Genomic DNA, 20,362 nt, shown 5'->3' with positions numbered 1-20,362 from the left:
AACCACACTACATCAAGATCATAATCTGTAGCCAATTCAAAACTGTGTTTACACGACAGTACAATGTTAAAGGTCCTTTGTTTTAAAGTGAGTTGTAAGCCTTACAATCAGAGTTATTATTCTATAGCTTAGACTTCACAATTAAACAGAAAATGAGAATACACTGCATGGTCTTTTAGGATGATTTAATATCTCAAATAATTTATTTATTATTTGATTATTTATTCTATTGATAAAACATCCTCACTTAGCAAATGGCATGTCAGCACAGCTATTAATTTAAAAAGGGTGTATTTTACTTATAAATGTGTTATGCATTACCAGTGAATATCCCATAGATCACTGTTACTTTTTATTGTTTTGAAAATGCTATCTTCGCCAAAAACTACGTATTAACAGATTTTACAAGTTTCACTTTCATTTTTGACACTCTGAAGGGGGAGTGACTTACCGTGGGGACTCAAAGCACACAATAGAATCAGCATGCATCTTGCTAATGAAACTTCTGCACGTCGCATCAGGTTGCTCTGTAGTTTTGTGTCATGTTTTTGCATATTTATGGAAAATTGTCACGTGGGAGCATGGGTGACGTAGGCTTGTTGGCGGATCATAGCACAGAATCTTACAGCTCACGTACGGAAGGTTCGTTTACCCTCCAAAACCTGTTCAGGCATGTGTTTGATGAGGGAACAAAGTTAGAACATGGTCGAAAGCTTAAAAAAAAATAAAAATAAAAATTATAGTGCCTCTTTAATAGTCATTGCCTTATTGTATTAAAATTGCAGTGTGGTAAAAAGTATGGTACTTTTTTATCATTATTTATTTTTTACTGTGGATTATAAGTTAAAGGAAGGCAGAGAAAAGCTTTACAAGAAGTGATCATGTTTAACTGGCCTGTAAGGGCGGTCTGTCCCTGCTTTGAACTGTATTCATTTAGTGTGATTCATCTGCTCACCTGGCTGTTTCTGTGCTCCATACATTTTTTTCACATCAGCGCAGGACTGGGGATGAGGAGATGTAGTGGAATGACATGATTTGCACTTTTTGATTAATAGATAAAATAATTGGAAATGATAATGCAACTTTGTGATACACGCGCTAATATTGTGGTAACTGATTTTTTCCATACATTGTGCTTAAATATTTCAAATGGTGCAAACAGATACATAAAAATTTAGGAACATATTCCAAACAAAAGGCCTGACATTCTGTAGAACAATTACACTGGTCCAGTGTTTATCACAGAAGAAAGCTCATTCATAGAAGCAGCTGTAGCATCCAGATACAGTTAGGACATTTATATACAAGATTTGCAAAATATTAAAAGGTTGAATGCCCTAATTAGCATTTATCCAAAAATCACAGTTAATTTACCTTTGGCTAGTGCTCTATAAAATTAGTTCCACATTCTCATTTTAATAGAAAATATAACAATAATATCAGGCCTAGATAGTGGAGTGTGAAAATTATAATTAGTGTTTTCTGACAATTCCAATAATGTCAAGCTTGTGCTGCACAATAAAAAAGAGAGAAAACTGTGAAATGATTGCTGGTTGAGTCTACAATAATCTCTGTCAGCTCACAGAGGCGTGTGAGGAAGCAGGCAGAATGTTTCAGACTGGATGTTTCAGACTGGGTGGGGCAAGAAACAACAGCTCCATATTCAGATTATTATTGAAAAATGCTACAACAGTTTGTGTTTGAAATACTAAAGATATCTTTAGCTTTTACACCCGACGCATTATTATTGTCAACAAGCATAGTTTAAATTAACTGAGCATAATCTGAGCATTATTCTGTTCAACCTCCAGATCCTGAATACACACTTCTCCAGTAATTTATGAAGATGTGAGTCTCACCAGTGAATCTCCCCAAGTTCAGATAGGTGTGACTGACGGGTGGATTAGCCATCCATGGTCTCTTTGTATCAAAAATGAATATGGCGGCTTATGAGTAAAAAAGATAGGGAAACAAACTGGACTGAAAAACACTGCGGCTTTGAGTGAAGCAATAAACTAATCTGATGGGAGCGAAATTTGATTTTGTTCAAAATGATGGGTGACCAATGAGGTTCTTTGTTTCATGTGTCACCGCTTTTGATACTACGATGATAGTTTTAAAAAATAAAAATAAATTGTCAACATTACAGTGGTCCCTTGTTTATAGTGGGAGTCACGTTCTAAAAACAGCCCGAAATAGGCAAAATCCACCAAGCAGTTAGCTTTATTTTTTTTATTATCATTATATATGTTTTAAGGCTATAAAACCCCTCACCACACACTTTTTTCAGACATACATTAACATTTTCTCACATTTCTCTCTCATTTAAACACTCTCAAAAGTTCAAACCTTCGTAGATTTAAAAAAAAATTGGTGCCTTTGTCGGTGCAGAACATTTCATTGTGGGCTTTGTCAGGGAGAAAACTTGCACACATACAGCACAGCAAATATGGCAAGCTGAATGTATTCTGTACTGCACATGAGACACAGCACAGAGGAGATTAATTGACAATGGTCTACAGTCGCTTAGCCAATCAGGACACAGAACACAATGTGCGTTTATACGCTGTAAAAAAGCATGCAAAGCTGCACTAAAAAAATCTGATCAACAGTGAGGTTGCGAAAGGTGAACCATGTTATTGTGAGGGACAACTGTAATAGCACTTTCTTTTATACTACCATGCGGCTAGAGATCAACCAATATGTGCATCCAACTGATGACCCATAAGTTCTCCCGATTTTTTTGGGTCGATATGTAGTGCTGATTTAGATTATTCTCCCCAAATTCTGCAATTTAAATTCACTACAATCTCACCTACAGCCCTGTTTTACTATAAGCCTATAAGAGCAGTTGCAGTGCAGTTATCACTTCACAGTAAAGTGTTCTTTTAGGCAGCAGGCCAGCTAAAAGAACAAATCGGCCTGAGTTGGAGATTTAAGGATCGTCGTAGCCAATATGCTAAAAAGCACAAATATTAGCTGGGGACATATCGGTCTATCTCTATATGTGGCCTTTTATCTGTAATCCCTCAGTGGTCCAGGTAGGTTCCATAGTAGGGATGGGACGAAATTTTAGACTCACGATTATTGTGACCAAAATAATTGCGATTAACTGTGTAAACCCTCAGTCGTCCAGGTTTGATTCATAGCAAAAGACGAAGTTAAAATCTGTCAACTGGACAAATGGTAAGAGTGAAGACGTTTCGCTGCTCATCCAAGCCACTTCTTCAGTTCTGGTCAGGGTGCTTGTGGCGAGCTGACAAAGGGAGATGCACCATGATCTTGAACTCTGATTACGAGGCTAAAGTGATCAGCCTCCTCAGTGACAATGCCACCTATGAATTGCTGAAATGAGACCCCCCAAGTGGGTACAAGAAGAAAATCTTAGACTGCTTACAGAAGATGGAGAAGGAGGAAGTCATTGATAGATAGCTGTATTACAGACTGTATCCTGGTGATTCCATTCCTTGCATCTATGGCCTCCCAAAGATCCACAAAGAAGGAGTATCCCTCAGACCCATTGTATGTAGTGTTGATTCCATCACTTACAATGTGGCCAAACATCTGAAGACCATCCTGGCTCCTCTGGTGGGCAACATGGAGCACCATATTGAGAACACAGCAGAATTTGTGAGCAAAATCAAGCATCCCCAATTTGATCCAGATGAGACCATTTGATGTGACCTCTCTTTTCACTTCCTATCCCCACATCAGTAGCAGTAGAGGTTGCAAAGAGGAGGCTACTGCAGGATACAAAGCTAAAAGAGAGAACTAAACTGACACCGGACCAAATCTCCAAACTTCTGGAAATTTGTCTTAATACCACATATTTCCAGTTTAGGGGAAACTTCAACAGGCAAATCCACAGCTGTACCATGGACTCACCAGTCTCTCCTATTATGGCTAAATTATACATGGAACAATTTGAACAGGAGGCTTTGGAGGCTCTTTTCCAGGTACTCCACCCACACGTTGGTATCGATATGTGGACACGGGAAGAAGCCAAGGAGAACAAACTGGCTTTCTTAGATGGTGCAGTAACAATAGGAAAGGACCGGCGACTCCAGGTAGAAGTCTACTGGAAACCCACACACACTGACCAATAACGGCTGTTTGATTCACACCAGCCACTGCAGCACAAACTAGGAGTGATCTGTACTCTACAACAGTGGTCTCCAACCACCGGGGCGGGAACCGGTACCAGGCCATTAAGCATTTGCTACCGGGCCGCACAAAAACAGTAAATAATTTATCAGAAACCACATCTTCTTCGACGTAACTTTCACCCATCCCTCATGACGCGCTAATAAGCTTGTCCATAGATATATAATAAAAATCCTGATAGGAAATCGCCACAGAAATCTATTTGATGTAGTGGCGAGTATATTACAAGAGCGATAGATGCTCTTGTCCTCCACGATGACGTTTCACGTTTAACACATCAGACACGTCACCCAAAAGTAGAGCCATAACAAAAGTCTTTGAAGAGCTTTTTAACAAAGGGGAAAAGGACAACTGAGGAGCCAGAAGAGGAGACTATGATCTCCAAGAAAAAGGAAGCTAAATTTAACAGACAATACCAGGAGTCCTACTTAAAATATGGGTTTGTCGCTACAGGTGACTCTCACGCACAGAGTCCACTCTGCGTAATATGCAGGAGAAGCAAATGAGGTAATGAAACCTTCGAAACTGCTTCAGCACATGGAGACTAAGCACCTGGGGTTAAAAGATAAGATTTTGAGTTTTTTGAAAGAAACAAACATGAGCAAGAAGGAAAGAAGAAACAAGTGCAGGGCTTCCACTGATGCAGCGGTATAGTGAGTTGTATTTTTTATGCGCTTAACTTATTTTTGCCATATTTATCTGTCATGAGTAGAAGGCCAGTCCGTGAAAATAAAACCTACATTATTCCGGTTCATGGTGCAAAAAAGGTTGGGGACCACTGCTCTACAACACAGAGCTCAAGTGGTGCCCACTAACACAGAGGGAAGAGTGAAGGCGGAGCAACACGTGGAGAAAGCCCTCTCTACTTGTGGATATCCATAGTGGGCCTTCAATAGATCTAAGAGAGCTAAAAAAAAGGACATCAGGGAACCTGAACCCAGAAGGAAAGGTGTTACCATTCCTTACACAGCAGGTGTGTCTGAAAAACTTCAGAGAATTTTTAGACAGTATGAGATTCCTGTCTTTTTCAAACTTACTAACACTTTAAGAGAAAAACTGGTTCACCCAAAGGACAAAACCCTGAGCCAAAAACAAAGCAATGTAGTTGTTACGACCCAGCTCTGCTAGGGAAAGGGGAAGTAACAAAACAAGATGGAAAATGGTAAAACTAGAGTAATAATTTATTTAAAAGGAATGTTAAGGTAAAAACTAACAAAAAAAGGCTCTTAACAGAGTGATTTTCAATGCATAACTTAAATACAGCTACCAAAACAAACTACAGAAATTACAATAGCACAAAACAAACACTCTCCGAACTAAGCAAAAGGTCTAAAAATGTGTCAATTCGTCCGAAAAGTACTACAAAGACACAGAGCAAAAGTGGCATGCTGTTCTTGACAGAACCCAGCAGCCAGGAGTGGAAGGGAGCGGGTCCTTTTAAGGCGTGGCTGCCCCAGGTGAAGGCCCAGGATTGGTCAGGCCTTTGACTGCTGCTCCAATTAGACAAAGGGCCCTCCAGACAATCAGCAGCCAGCTGGAGGAGCACCACCTGGAGAGGTCCATGGTGAGATATTTTATTTATCTTTATTTATACAGGGGGACCCAATGAGAGCACTTGGGCTCTCTTTTTCATGGGTGCCCTGTTTAAAATACAACAAAAAACCGAAAAAACAATCAAAACAAATAAGTCCATAAAAAACGTCAATAACAAGTGCAGGTGTGTGTATAAAAGTTTGTCATCAGATTATTAAATTGCAATTGTGTCACCAACATGTCCAGTTTTGCTTTTCCTTGGAGCATATTCCATTTTTGTGAAGCAAACCAGCTAAAAGCCCTCTTTCCCATCTCAGTTCTGGTGTGGCTCATCCTTAGCCTTATGCAGTCATGTGATCTGGTGTTAAATGTTCCGGTATCAATAATTAACAAGCAGGTGAGGTATTCTGGCAGTTTTTGAAGTAATCCCTTATAGATAAACTTAATGCAGTGGTGTTCTCTTCTAACAGACAGTGATGGCAACCCACTTTTTCATACAGCGTACAGTGATGAGTTACAAATCCATCACCTGTAACAAAGTGAAGGGCGGAGTGAAATAGTGGATCCAATGGTTTCAAAGCAGAGGCTGAAGTCTGCATATACACCACATCCCCATAATCCAATACAGACAGGAAGGTTGCTTGCACTATTTCTTTTCTGTAACTCATTGGGATACAATATTTGTTTCTGTAATAAAATGATAATTTAGATTTGAAGCTATTACATAATTCTGAGATATGTTTTTTAAAGGACAAGTTTTCATCAAGCCAAAACCCAAGATATTTATAAGTGTCGACTCTTTCAATGGATGTACCATTTAGCGTGTAAAGGTTTGTATCTTGCATGTTACTGAAATGTTTTTTAGAAAAAAATCATATACTTGGTTTTACTTGCATTCAAAAACAGCTTAAGATTTATGAGGGAGTTTTGGATTTCATTAAAATCTTGCTGCAGTTTTAAAAGTGCCTGACCAGCAGAAGGAGCAGTTATATACAAAACAGCATCGTCTGCATATAAATGTATGTGGCTTTCTTTTAAATTGTGACCAATAGAATTAATAAAAATAGTAAAAAGTAGGGGGCCCAAAATTGAGCCTTGGGGCACTCCTTTACTTAAAGTTAAAAAATCTGATTTAAAACCATCGGCTACTACTGCTTGGGTTCTGTTTGAAAGATAATTTTAGAATAGTTACATGTAGCATTGTCAAATCCAATCTGCTTCAGACGGTTCAGGAGGACTCCATGATCCACTGAATCGAAAGCTTTAGTTAAATCAATAAACAGAGTTACACAATCTTGTTTATCATCAATGGCTGAGAAAATGTCATTTAAAACTTTTGTGGTTGCTGTGACAGTACTATGCCCTTTTCTGAAACCCAACTGATAAGACTTCAAAATGGAGAAATTATTTAAATAACCTGTAACTTGATTTGAAACTAACTTTTCTAAAACTTTTGCAAGACAAGGTAATTTAGATATTGGCCGGAAATTATTTACATTTTTAGTTGTCCCACCTTTATGTAAAGGCAAAACATGTGCTGTTTTCCATAATTCCGGTACAATTGCCATTTGGATTGACAAATTAAAAATATGTAAAAGAGGTTGAATTAAATATGGGGCAGCTAATACAAGAAGTTTTGGATCGAGATCGTCAGCTCACGTGGACTTCTGTGGGTCTATGGAGCGGAGAGCATTTAAGACCTCCATGTAACTGAAAGGTCTTAAAGAAAAAATGTGGTTATCTGTCCAAGGTTCAGACTCAACATAATCAACATCAGAAGGACCATCATTGTTCAACATATCACATGCAGAGATAAAATGTCTATTGAAAGCATCACATATTTCCTCTTTAGAATTTATAATACCGGAATCTAATAAAATATCAGTTGGTAAGGTATAATTGTTAGGTTCAGAGAGGGATCTGATTGTCCTCCAGAACTTAGTTGGATTTCCGTGGCTCTCTATCAATGCAGACATGAAGTAGGATGTTTTTGCCTTTCTAATTGCTGATAGACATTTATTTCTCTTCTGACGAAAACATGCCCAATCCAACTCAGACCTAGTTGTGTGAGCAGTTTTCCAGGCAGCATTTCTTTCTCTAATTATGTCATGATCCTGCCTTTTCTGTCTCCCGGTGTGCTCTTCCCCCTCCCTCACCTGTCTGTACCTGGAGCTGGGCAGAGCTCTCGGCTCCTCCCGCGCGCACCTGCTGTCCATCTGGCTAATCACCACACCTGCCGTGGATAAGAGGAGCTGGGAGAAGACACTCGGGGTGAGATCGTCGTCGTCCCTTCATTCCTGTCGTTCCCTGTGTTCCTGTCATGCCTGCGTTTCCTCACCCCGTCTGTCCTGTCGTTGTCTGCGGGATCCTACGTGTGTCTTCGCCTCCTGTCCTGTCTTGGTCCCCGGCTTGTTTCCCGTCACCTGCCCTGGCTCCCGCTTGCTGGATTACTCCTGCTCGGTCCTTCTTGTTCCCGTGCCTTGTCCTGTCGTGCTCCGGCCCTGGATGTCTCCTGCCCGCTCTGGACTACGCCCATCTGGTCTGCCTCCCGCTACCTACGTCCCGTGCGTGATAAATGTACTGTCTGAACTGTCTTGTGCACTTTTGTAAATAAACACCGTAAATCTGTCCCGAGTCTGCACTCTTTGGTCCGCTACACCCACCGTTACGACAAATTAATTGTGCAGTTTCTGAATTGAACCAGGGATTATTACAATTTTTCATTCTAATTTTTCTTTTAGGCACATGCCGGTCGACAATTTCATTAAATGTATCAATAAAAAAGTTCAAGGCCATATCAGGGTCAAGGAATGCTGATGTTAACCCGATCTCACTGTAATATAGGTCAGAGATGAAGGCCTGCTCATTGAAATGTTTATATGATCTTCTGACCTCTTTTTCATTTTTGTATTTCGGACACATCCAATTGGGCAATGGTCACTAAAATCAAGTGGAAAAACACCATTTGCCTCATAATTATGGGGTTTGTTTGTTAAGATTACATCAATGAGTGTGCCTTTATTCAAATCTGTAGGGTCAGGTCTAGTTGGATTAGAAATTAATTGTGTAAGATTTAGGCCATTGCATAGGTCTTTCAAAGGTTCGGACTCTTTCTCCAGCCAGTTAATATTTATATCACCCATTATCAGGGCCTCATAATTTTCCAGTTTAGAAAGCATCATGAATAGATCATTAAGAGCATAGAGAGAGAAGCATAGGAGAATAGAAGATCCACAGACAGGTGATCTTTGACAAAAATGGCAACGCCATCTCCTTAACATTGCCTGTCACAGCGAAAAACTTTATAGTTTTCAATATTGATTTCCTTATCACATATTTTATTTGATAACCAAGTTTCAGAAAATAGATAAATATATCTGGATCTGTTTGATCTGCCCAGACTTTAATGAAATCTAATTTAGACATAATACTACGCACATTCATGTAAATATTTCCCAGTCCCTTCCTTGTTTTGAAGTTTTGCTTATCAAATATGCCTATCTTATTAGGGATAATAGCTTTATTTGTGTTTGATTGAGATTGATTTGACGCCTGAGAATTAGGTTTGTCATTATTAGTAATATTGATGTCAACCAAGTTACACGACCTCCGATAATTTCTTTCATTTCTACTAGATATTCTATGTGAAATATGCACATTAATGTGTGTAGGAGCCATATGATGTATTGGTTGCTATGGCAATGCGTAAGGGGCGGGGTTCACGTGGGCAAGGGTGACGTTCTGGGAGGTACAAAGGCACCGGGTTTCCTGCTGTCTGACAGGTGGAGAGGGGAGACACCGGGTAGCCGTATTTTTTGTTGACCGTTTGTACTTCCTGGAACAGCATACAAGAGGCCATGCAAAAGAACTAGTCAGGAGTTGCCAATACATGAATCCAGAACAAGGCTATACAAAAGCTAAGAGTTTATTAATGCAACAGTTCGGTGATGAGCAAAAGGTGGCGTCTTGTTACATGGACAAAGCTCTGTCATGGCCTCCGATTAAAACTGAGGATGTAAAGATGCTGCAGGACTACAGCCTGTTTCTTAGAGGATGCTGTAATGCTATGGAGGATGTACAGTATCTCCATGCTTTGGACATGCCCTCTAACATGTTGAGCATAATAATGAAGCTGCCCTATAAGCTCAGAGACAGGTGGCGGAGCCACGCCTGCGAGCTCCAGGAACGGCAGAAACGGAGAGCTCAATTTCGAGATATTGCTGATTTCATTGGAAAACAAGTGCACGTACTCACCGATCCAGTCTTTGGAAACATCCAAGATCCTCCCGTATTAAACAAATTAAACAAACCTAAGCCACAACTTCGATTGAAAAGTACCAGTTTTGCTACCACCGTCGGTCCAGCAGGGAACAAGCCTTGGTCTGCAAGAAATGAAAAGGAAATGAAGATGCCTGAAAGTAATGTTTGCATCTGCTGTGGAGCAGGACACACATTGATTAATTGTGCACAGTTGGGGAAAAATGGCACACGAGAAAAGGATGGACTTCCTGAAGGAGAACGGTATTTGCTTTGGTTGTTTGTGCACAGGGCACATAAGCAAGCATTGCCGTAAAAGGTTGTCCTGTTCAAAGTGCAGCTTGAGACATCCCACTGTCCTCCACAAAGAGAGGTTGCCTGGTGCTGAACAGAGTGAGAGGAGCACGGAGGCATGCAACATGCTGGTGTCAAGTGGCCTTACAGGGGCTGGAGACCAAGACTGCAAACTACCTATTGTTCCAGTTCAAGTTAAGTCCAAAATGGGAAGCACAATAATCACCACGTATGCATTCTTGGACCAAGGAAGCACTGCAGTGTTTTGCACTGAGAGCCTGCTACACAAACTCAACATAACAGGAAGAAACGGGCATATTCTTCTAAGGACGATGGGCCAAGAAAAGGTGGTAAATAGCAACATGGTGTCTGGACTGGAGGTTGCGGCATTAGATGGAGAAGAGTTCCTGAGGTTGCCCAAAGCCTACACACAGGAGTCCATGCCAGTATGTACAGGAAATATCCCAACCAAAAGCGATATTAAGCAATGGCCTCACTTGACACATTAATTTACCACATATCAATGCAGGAATCGAGCTCTTGATAGGAACCAATGTGCCAAGAGCTCTGAAGCCATTGGAGGTGGTCTGTAGTGTGGATGGAGGACCGTTTGCCACTAGAACGATACTGGGATGGACAGTAAATGGATCACTGGGCGGAGGCAGTGAAGAGATGGACAGTGAGCAGCCAAACATAACTGTTAATCGTGTTTCTGTTGTACAGTTGGATGAGTTATGGCAGCAGCAGTTTATAAATGACTTTCCAGAGAACAGTCTGGATGAGCAGCCTGCCATGTCAAGAAAAGATTTAAAGTTTATGGAATCAGTCACCAACTCTGTAAAACACCTGGATGGCCATTATCAGATCAGTTTGCCACTGCGGCGCAGCACCACTTGCATGCCAAATAACAGGAAAATGGTTGAGCAGCGCTTAAAACATCTCAAACTAAAGCTGCAGAAAGACCCAACATTCTTCTGTGAGTACAAAATGTTTATGGATGAGCTGCTGCACAGAGGTCACGCTGAGAAGGTACCCGAAGAGGAGCTGATCCACGGAGATGGAGAAGTGTGGTACATCCCACATTATGGTGTTTACCATCCCACCAAAGGAAAGTTAAAAGTCGTGTTTGATTGTGGAGCTTCTTACCAAGAAAAATCATTGAATGCTCAACTCTTGCAAGGTCCAGATCTGACCAGCTCTTTGATCGGGGTGGTGACCCGCTTCAGAAAGGAGTCAGTGGTGATAATGGCTGACATTGAGTCTATGTTCCACCAAGTGCGAGTCACTCCTGACGATTTGGATCTGCTGAGGTTCCTCTGGTGACAGCATGGTGATCTGGAGCTAGAATCTGCTGTGTACCGGATGAAAGTGCACTTGTTTGGGGCCACATTGTCACCTAGCTGTGCAAACTATGCCCTCAGGAGATGTGCAGAGGACTATGGGCACCTCTACAGTCAGGATACAGTAAACGCGCTGTATGACTGTTTTTACGTGGATGATTGCCTTGTCTCGGTGGCTACAGAGGAACAAGCACTCTTGTTATACAGGGAACTAGAAAGGAGGGTTTTGTCTTACCAAGTGGATAAGTAACAAACCTGCCGTGATGGATGCCGTTCCCTCGCAACACAGAGCAAAATGCATGGAGCTGTTTAACAAGGAGTTGGCTTCTGTGTTTGTGGAGAGTGTGCTGGGAGTGGAATGGTCTATTAAATCGGACATAGCCTCTAGGGGTTTGAAAGCTGAAACACTACTTAAGCATCCTACGTGGCAGTCAGGCCCTCACTTCTTGTTACAGCCAGAGAGTCAATGGCCTGTAAGTCCACAGAACATCAGTCAGCTTTCCCCTGAAGATCCTGAGGTGAAGAAGATTGTCGCAGTAAATGCTGTACAGACAAAGGAAGAACCTGTGTCCCGCCTGATTCAGTACTTTTCTACTTGGACACGCCTTAAGAAGTCGGTTGCCTGGATTCTAAAGTTCTGTCTTGTATGAAGGAAAGGAGAGAGTTAAAGTTGAGCCTAGAACAATCTGATCTCACAAAAGAGCAGCAGGAGCGCACAGTGGAAGAGGAACTGCGAAGGTACAAGAGGACAAAGGTGCCTTTCAGTCTTGATGTTGAGGATTTGTTTGTCGGTTGCAGATAAAAACAAGAACTAGCTGTCTGGACCGGCCTATCACAAAACTCTGTCTGCTGCAGGAGGCTGAGGCTGCCTAAGGACATGCTGGCTTCAGTAGTATTCTTTCTATCTTTTTTGATCTTGCCTTTTTGGACCCTTTTAAATGGCTCGATTTTTGTGGATACAATGCGTTTTAATGCGGAATCTAAACACGGGGGGCTGATTTTGTCAAAGAGTCACCTGAGACGCTCTTTACCCTATGCGTAAGTAGTCATTCAGTAGGTCTGATAGGTGCAGATAACACATTGGCCTGTAGGAGGAGCTGGAGGCCTGGGGCCATAACAGTAGTCTACTCCATTCAGTGTAGTGAAGAGTGCAGTGAGCGTTACATTGGAGAAACTAAACAACTACTCCATGTACCAACCCCGGCGTGAGAGTTCCTCTGGACCCCAGTCCACTGTGCATTTCCATCTCAAAGCCACTAACCACACCTTTGAAGACAGTGAAGTTCAGCTCTTAGCCAGAGAAAAAAAAATGGTTTGAGAGGGGAGTTAAAGAAGCCATTTTAGTTATAGGTTATAACACCATCCTCAGACCCAGAACAATGAGAACAATAGCAGGGTCGTTAAGGGCTGAATAGGGTAGTTCCAGCTGAAACTGGAGACAATAGATGTTTCAGTGTAGTTAGCCCCTCCCTGCAGATAGATATAAGGCAGTGGCCACCAGCACCCTGACCGCTGAAGAAGCGGCTTGGATGAGCAGCGAAATGTCTGCTTCCGAATATCCAAACCATTTTCACCTGCAAGGAAAGACGTTTGGATTTGGACTTCACTTACCTTTGAGAGCTCTAGTTCTGTTAAACATCAACATATTCCCACAAAGATGGCCTCATTCGTTCCATACAGGTCCAGAGAATATAACCCAGTCAAGAAATTATGTCCACAAAATAAGTTAAATCCTCCACGTCCAATCTGCTGCAGTATCTACTTTTGTAGAGTATTCCAAACGTGAAACCACTCCGTCACTTTTTTGCAATTTTTTGTCGGTTTCAGGCATAATAAACTTCTGACAATGCCGACTTTGTTTGTCAGTGCTGAACACATGCATTACCTTCTAAATGACACCAATGTTGGCCAATAAGGTGGGGGTTGTGGGTTATTGGAGTCCCAGACAGAGAATCAGTGCTACACATGACTGAAAGTTTATGCCTCACTCTCCCCCTTGTTGAATCAACCAATTACATTACACACATTTAGTGATGATTTCCCCTTACAGCCAATGAGCAGCAGAACACTGCAGTGCATGGCATGCCTTTGTTTTCCCTAAACAGACGGAGCATGACAAGTGCTAAACAAAGACACCGTTTGAAGTATCGTTCAAAGTACCCAGCCGAAAATGTGTATTCCTCAGTATAGCTGCCATCTTGTCGGAATGGGACAGCCCTTGTTCACGCTTTGATGAATTGGGACATGGCCGAAGCCGAGTGTACAAATTTTACTAGAGCAGAGGTGTCAAACACATTTTCACCAAGGGCCACATAAGCAAAATGGCTGCTCTCAAAGGGCCAAATGTAAAATAAATCTAACTAATTTTATAACTTGTTAATTAACTGTTTCTGTCTTTATTACTTATTTAAGTTACAAATATTGCATATGCATTTGCCTGGTAAAAATATGGCTCTGTAACTGTGTATCCCCTGATAAACTGAGATTTTAAGACCATCATACCTTTTAATTTACCCTGTCGAGGGCCACATAAAATGATGTGAAGGGCCACATTTGGCCCGCGGGCCTTCAGTTTGACACATGTGTACTAGAGGCATCTCAGACTCTTAGAGGCATCTCAGGCCTCAGGATTTCACTGTGGACCTTATTTTTAATGGATTGGATGCTGTTCTCGATCGGTAAGCGTGTTTTATTCTGCTACTGACATAATTGTAGGCAAAATACATCGTGTTTAATCGTTAGCCTTGCTAGCCTTGGACACAGTGCACCTTTGAACCATGCGCTCTGGCACATTTGTGTTTTGCTGTATGATTTAGACTTCATTTGTCTGTCGTTTGAAAGATGTTTTATTCTGCAGTTTGCATTAATATAGGTAAAAATATAAGATGTGCACACATTGGCATCTCATCTGTGCGCATGGGTGAGGCACACTCTGGCACGTTCCTGTGGAGAGTTACAGATTAGACTTTGTTTATTGTTGATTTCTGGCAGAATATAGTTCAGACAAGGATAACCATGCTGCCCAATAGGCACAGAAGTTAACAAGTGTCATTGCTATGACAAAGGCCCCCCTTGTGGGCAAACACCGGAACTAACATTGAAACTGCAAACAAGAGGCAGTCTGGTGCCGTAAAGGCGATTATAATCGTGAACGATGATCATGATTATTAAATAATGCCAAGAACAATTAATTGCGGACCTTTTTTTAATCACGATTAGCAATATTATTGTATATCGTACCATCCCTATCCCATAGTTGTTCATGGGCATATACTAGTCTAGGTGGTCTTATACTTGTTCTGATACAGTTCAAGATCATTCTAAAGCTATTCAAGAAAGGTTCATCTCTGTCCTGTAAATGTGACTTTTTCCATATTGAAACCTGTTCAAATGTGCATCTAGTTTCGATACTAGTTTTAGTGTTGATTAGTATCTGATTCATTTATTATTTTTGTCCATAATTCTAGGTTGTGTTCTGTTTTAAGCAATCAAGTCTAAAATGGCAAGCAAACAATTCTGAACACCTCTAATGAGGATTACATTGATTTTGTGTAGCTAAAACAATGACTATATATTTGAAACACCTAATGCACAAAGCTGGATCTAAAATATCTTTTTCTACAATCATATTTTGCCATCTCCCCTGGCCTCCACAACCTCTTGACTAAAATTGATTTGTGAAGCAGATCAAACGGAGCTCCGGGTGTTGTAATCCAGCAGTATGTTTACCCTTGGCGGTTATTGAGCAAAGTCAGGCTGGGACACAAGGTCACGGCGCTTCTGGGTCCTGGGGCATGGCTAAAGCTCTCGAAACTGTTGCTTATCTCTATGTATCTGACCCCAGCTGAACTCACAAGAATACGCCTGCATAGCAGTTCATGCAAAAATAACAATTTATGCATAAAAAAGTAGGAAACAATGTATTTTTATATAAAGGCAGAATCATGAGTTTGATCTCTCTTCCTCAATATTCTGAATAAGCCATATTTCAACCTTCAATGTACAATAGTAATATTGTTTAATTACTGGTCCACAAAAATAATAGATCATTGCAGCACTAATGTAAACTCTGTATCAATAATGGCAAAACATGTGCAACAGTGAGGCTAGTCAAAAAATATAGAATAGTAATAGAAATACAAAAAGCTATGGATCTGGTGCCAGTTAACAGCTCAAAGAAGATGTTACTGCTTTGCCTCAAATATTCCACAGTATGGCTTTAAACTATTTGGAGACAAATGGTTTAAAGCCATACAGGCCAAGTTAAAGGTCAGATCTGTGGAAAGGTGACACTACTCACAATAAGAAGCCATACATTTCAAGGTGTTTTAGAGCAATACAAAATTGAATTTCATACATGTAAGATGGATGTTTAATGACATACTTTCGAACATTCAAGGTAAAGCAGTAACATCTCCATGAAGACCACCAGTAAAGTTGCATAGTGTACCTTTACTGAAGTATATTATGGACTAAATTGATTCATAAGTTTAAATTTCTTTTCATAGAGTGTTGATAAAGGGTGTGTGCACAGTCCAGGCTAAAGAGGACCATCAGGACAAAACTCTGCTCTTAGAGGACTACATTACTGTAGTTCTTTAGACAGCCATTATTGGAAGTTGCAGTAACAACTATCGTGTCCTGTTTGCAACAGTAAACAGATTAACAAACCCTCGAGCTCTGCTACCGAACTAATTTCCACATCTAAGTGCAATGAGTTTGCATTCAGGGCATTACAAATGCCATAAATTTCACAATGCAATTAACAACCCTGCAACCACCTAGACACTTATGCCCAGTTCCTAAAATCCTGTCAAATGTCCCTAGCTGGACGGTTACATTTTTTTTCACGCACCTCATTCACATCCAGCATGCTCAAGTTTTGGTCGTACAAGTAAATTGGCTCTGTACAGTCCGTACACACCAGAAAGATCAACTGAGGCTGCGCGCTGCCCTCTACAGTTGCACAATGCCCTCTGTGGCTGCGGCTTTCATTTAGAAAAATGGTGGGCTTGGACTACATCAAACAAACAGCATGTTTTTTACAGAATCAAAATAATAATTTTGTTGCCATTTAATATGTAGGTATATATTTATAAATATTAATTTTCATTGTACTTAAATATACAGAGTTTTATCAGGAGAATCAATGACTACAGGAGTGGATTAAGTTGGCTATGTCATTTGATAATGATTAACTGTATATAAAGGGATTTTTTTGTACACTACCCCGAAAAGAACTTACAATTTAAAAATAAAAATAGACCCAAAGGAAATATTTATGTAACTGATATGAGATATGATTTATTTCAAACCTGCAAACCATACTATTGACATGATATACATGAATACCAACAATGCTATATAGACCTTATGTCAAGCAATCAGGGACCATGATTTGATAGTGACATAACACGAATAGACGCAGAAAGTTCAACATTTTCAACTCTGTCAAATTCTCTGTTTCATACGCAAAACTGTTCTAGAGATCGTAACCAGTATGATGTAATCTACATACCCACTAGATTTTTAAAGTCTGTGCTCAACAGTTTGCTGTAGACAGATAAATGCAGAGACTAGAGGACAGGGTGGGCATATTTGATACTTCTCTAAATTGGTTCAAGTTCTACCTATAAAACAGGAAGTACTTTGTTGAGATTGGAAACTGTCTCAGGCCCTGACCTGTGGTGCCACAGGGGTCAATCCTGGGACCCCTTTTGTTCACTCTCTACAAGCGGCCGTTCATTTATTAATACACAGCCATGTGTCCTATCAGAACTATGCAGATGACACTCAGATCTATATCAGCAGCAGGTGAATATGGACAAGTGGATTCACTCTACCACTGCATCCGAAAGATCAGTGTGTGAATGCAAATCAACTTTGCAATCTCCAGCTAAGAATGGAGTCTCAGACAAGACTGAAGTCATAGTCTTAGGCCTACAGACACAAAGATAAAGTGTCAGCAGTCACCTCCAGCTTCTCTCACTAAAAGCTTCAAATCAGGCTAGAAAGGGACAATAATGGACTCAGACTTGAACTTTAACAGTCGCATCAAATCAACAACATCTGCAGCTTTTTACCATCTAAAAACATTGCAAAAATGAAAGGTACTGTCAAAACCAGTCTTGGAGAGACTTCTCCATGCGTTTGTCTCCAGTAGGTTAGACTACTGTAATGGCCTGCTCTCTGACCTCTCAAACAAGTAATAAGACAGCTGCAGTACATCAAGAACACTGCTGCTTGAGTTCTGACCAGAATCAGAAAGTAAAAATCTAGTCAAATTATTTTGATTAATTGCCTAGCTTTAAGCCGGAGCCAATTCACTTTAAAAATATAACACTGTATTTAATCCATTTAATTATATCTTGAGATCAACTCTCAACCTAGCTCACCCCACAACCTCTACTACAACACCCCTACTATAAGAACTAGGCTAATAGCCTACTAGCCTACAACTCTAATGCAACATGCAGATAACAGATAAACTGTCAAACACATAGGACGAATTAAACACGTGCATCTCACTTGATTCTTAAGTTAGCGGTTCATTCACGCAACTTTAGGGGGAGAACAGCCAACTTATTCCCGTAACTATCCCCGAAACCCCCACTGCCACTGCCTCCACTCTATCTGGGGGCGTACACCACGTCCCCTCGCTCCAAATGTCAAACGTGAACCCAAGGTGACTCAGACTTGACTCAAAAGACCACTACAATGTAATTTTGGTTCTGTCAGTGACCTAGCCACGACTTAGCTTTAGCATGTAGCTTTAGCACGGGCTAGTTTCTGCGTGCTGCTTGCATTAAACGGCTGCGTTCGCAACGTTTTACCTGCGCTTGAAGTCCCTCTCGTAGGGCGTTAGGTAGGGGTCCATTTGGAGTAGACTTTTGAACCCGGGGGGTGCAACTCCATCCTCGTCTGTCTCTGCCATAGCTCCCTCAGACCGAAGTAATCGAGCGCTGTTGTTGCTGGAATTGGTTGGTGTGACGGTGCTTGATGCCCGTTGTCTTGCTCTAGAGGTGGCACGAGTGAACCGGGGCAGCATGACCCCGGTGCAGGCTTTAAATACGCACTGAGCACCGCGTGTGTGTAGCCGGACTGCTGTGTCCGTGCCAGGACTAGCCTCTTTAAACTTTAGTGTCCAAAAGCTGGACATGGGCCATGAGAGGAGGAGTTCAAACCATGTGTGTAACTTTAAAAGCACTCTGAGTTGTCTGAGCAGGGTGCATATTTGGCCTAGGCTACTGGGGATGTCAAATCAAACGTGTTTTAAAAAGGAAAGATCTAAAGTACAGTAGTTTATGAGTGTGCTCAGACACGTCATCATTCTTTTATACCAGCTTAACAGCTATAGGACACATTCACAATATTATAGTCTATTATGAAAATGCATGGATTTTCTCTAGGTGTACTTAGAAAAGTACATTTCAGAAAAAGAGTATACAGTACATGGTTCTCATTACAAGCCAACCTAATTTATTTATGTTAAATAGGATTTATAGCATATTTTCTAAATAGGTTGTCACTTATACAAAGAGATTAGGTTAGATTCAACTGTTCATTTGTACAAGTAGGCCAACACTGCAATTAAATGCAGTTTAACATCTAACCACAGTGCAAGCAAGTATTAGATAAAAAGAACATACAAGAGGAATATCATGTTGATATTATGTACATATGAGCTGGTACACATTACATTTACATTACATCACGGCTATAATGCATGAAAAAGTGCATTATTTAAAGTGCAAATTTAAGAGTGTGACAGCCCTGGGAAAGAAAGTGTCCCTCAGTCTGGTGGTTCTAGCCTGAAGGCTCCTGTAATGCCTGCCAGAAGGCAGGAAGGTGAGGAGTCTGTGGGCAGGGTGAGAGGGGTGCTTCATGTGCCCTGTGCAGAGAACGCTTGCTCTGGATGTCCTCGGGGGCAGTGAGAGGAGTCCTAATCATGCTCTGGGCAATTTTCACCACCTGTTGTAGTATATTTGCTCTCTGCCACAGTACATACAAACATACTAAAAATGGTAGGCTAAGCACAGTAATTATTGCTTGGCCAAACCTCCTTGACAATGTCTGATCTCATCTGATCTTGCAAGGTTGGGCCAGGTTAGTATCCTAGTTGGATGAAAGACCACCCAAGCCCTGATTCCATCAGTCTATGCCAGGGCAGCTGGGGCTACAACAGAAGGATATTTATGAATGAGTAATGCACAAAAATTGTAAAAGCTTTGAGCGTCTGGAAAAGCTCTATCATATAGAGCTTGTCCAGATGCTGCGTTATTATTATTGTGTATTAAAGCTGTATTCCCCCCTCTCTAATTTCTTTGTGTGCTGTGGCATTGCAGTACCCAACATAGCAGAACAAATGTAATGTATTACATCAACATTGGGGAGTAATTGCAGTGAGCATGTTGCCATGGGCTAGAACCAGAAAAAAGGAAATCACTCTCTGTATAACAAAGGAGGCAGGCCCTACTACAAGTGCAGATCAAAGTTAGCATTTGTCTTTGATAGAAACGCAGCAGGAAAAGCGTGCACTCAAATGCCTGTGGAATTTTGCAGTAAAAGAACAAAGTTGTAGAGAGACTGACACATTGATTTTATTGATTTTGTGTGGGACTATCCAATCTGACTTTTCTGAACCAATACAATCAAAGAATCAACTGTTACCTTGTTCTTTTGTGCTCCTCATCTTCTGCTTTGGCCCAGTGAAAGATTATTTAAACCATAAACAAGCATAGATTTGTTCTTAATGTAACCTAGCTTTTATTTCG

General features: G+C 40.9%; 1 protein-coding gene across 1 annotated transcript in view; it reads right to left on the bottom strand.

Annotated features, from left to right (window-relative positions):
- The window catches only part of gbe1b (glucan (1,4-alpha-), branching enzyme 1b), a 255,845-nt gene extending 237,108 nt beyond the window's left edge, over positions 1–18,737 (bottom strand). The window contains exon 1 of the mRNA XM_033976749.2: positions 18,422–18,737. Within this exon, the coding sequence (XP_033832640.1) occupies positions 18,422–18,636 (215 nt within the window). The 5' untranslated portion in view covers positions 18,637–18,737. The remainder of the gene's footprint in view (positions 1–18,421) is intronic.
- Between the last annotated feature and the right edge of the window lie 1,625 nt (positions 18,738–20,362).

This window comes from Periophthalmus magnuspinnatus, chromosome 13 (assembly GCF_009829125.3).
Source record: "Periophthalmus magnuspinnatus isolate fPerMag1 chromosome 13, fPerMag1.2.pri, whole genome shotgun sequence".
NCBI classification, from domain to species: domain Eukaryota; kingdom Metazoa; phylum Chordata; class Actinopteri; order Gobiiformes; family Gobiidae; genus Periophthalmus; species Periophthalmus magnuspinnatus.
The sequence above is the reverse complement of the archived record's forward strand: the minus strand, read 5'-3'. Positions and strand labels throughout refer to the sequence as shown.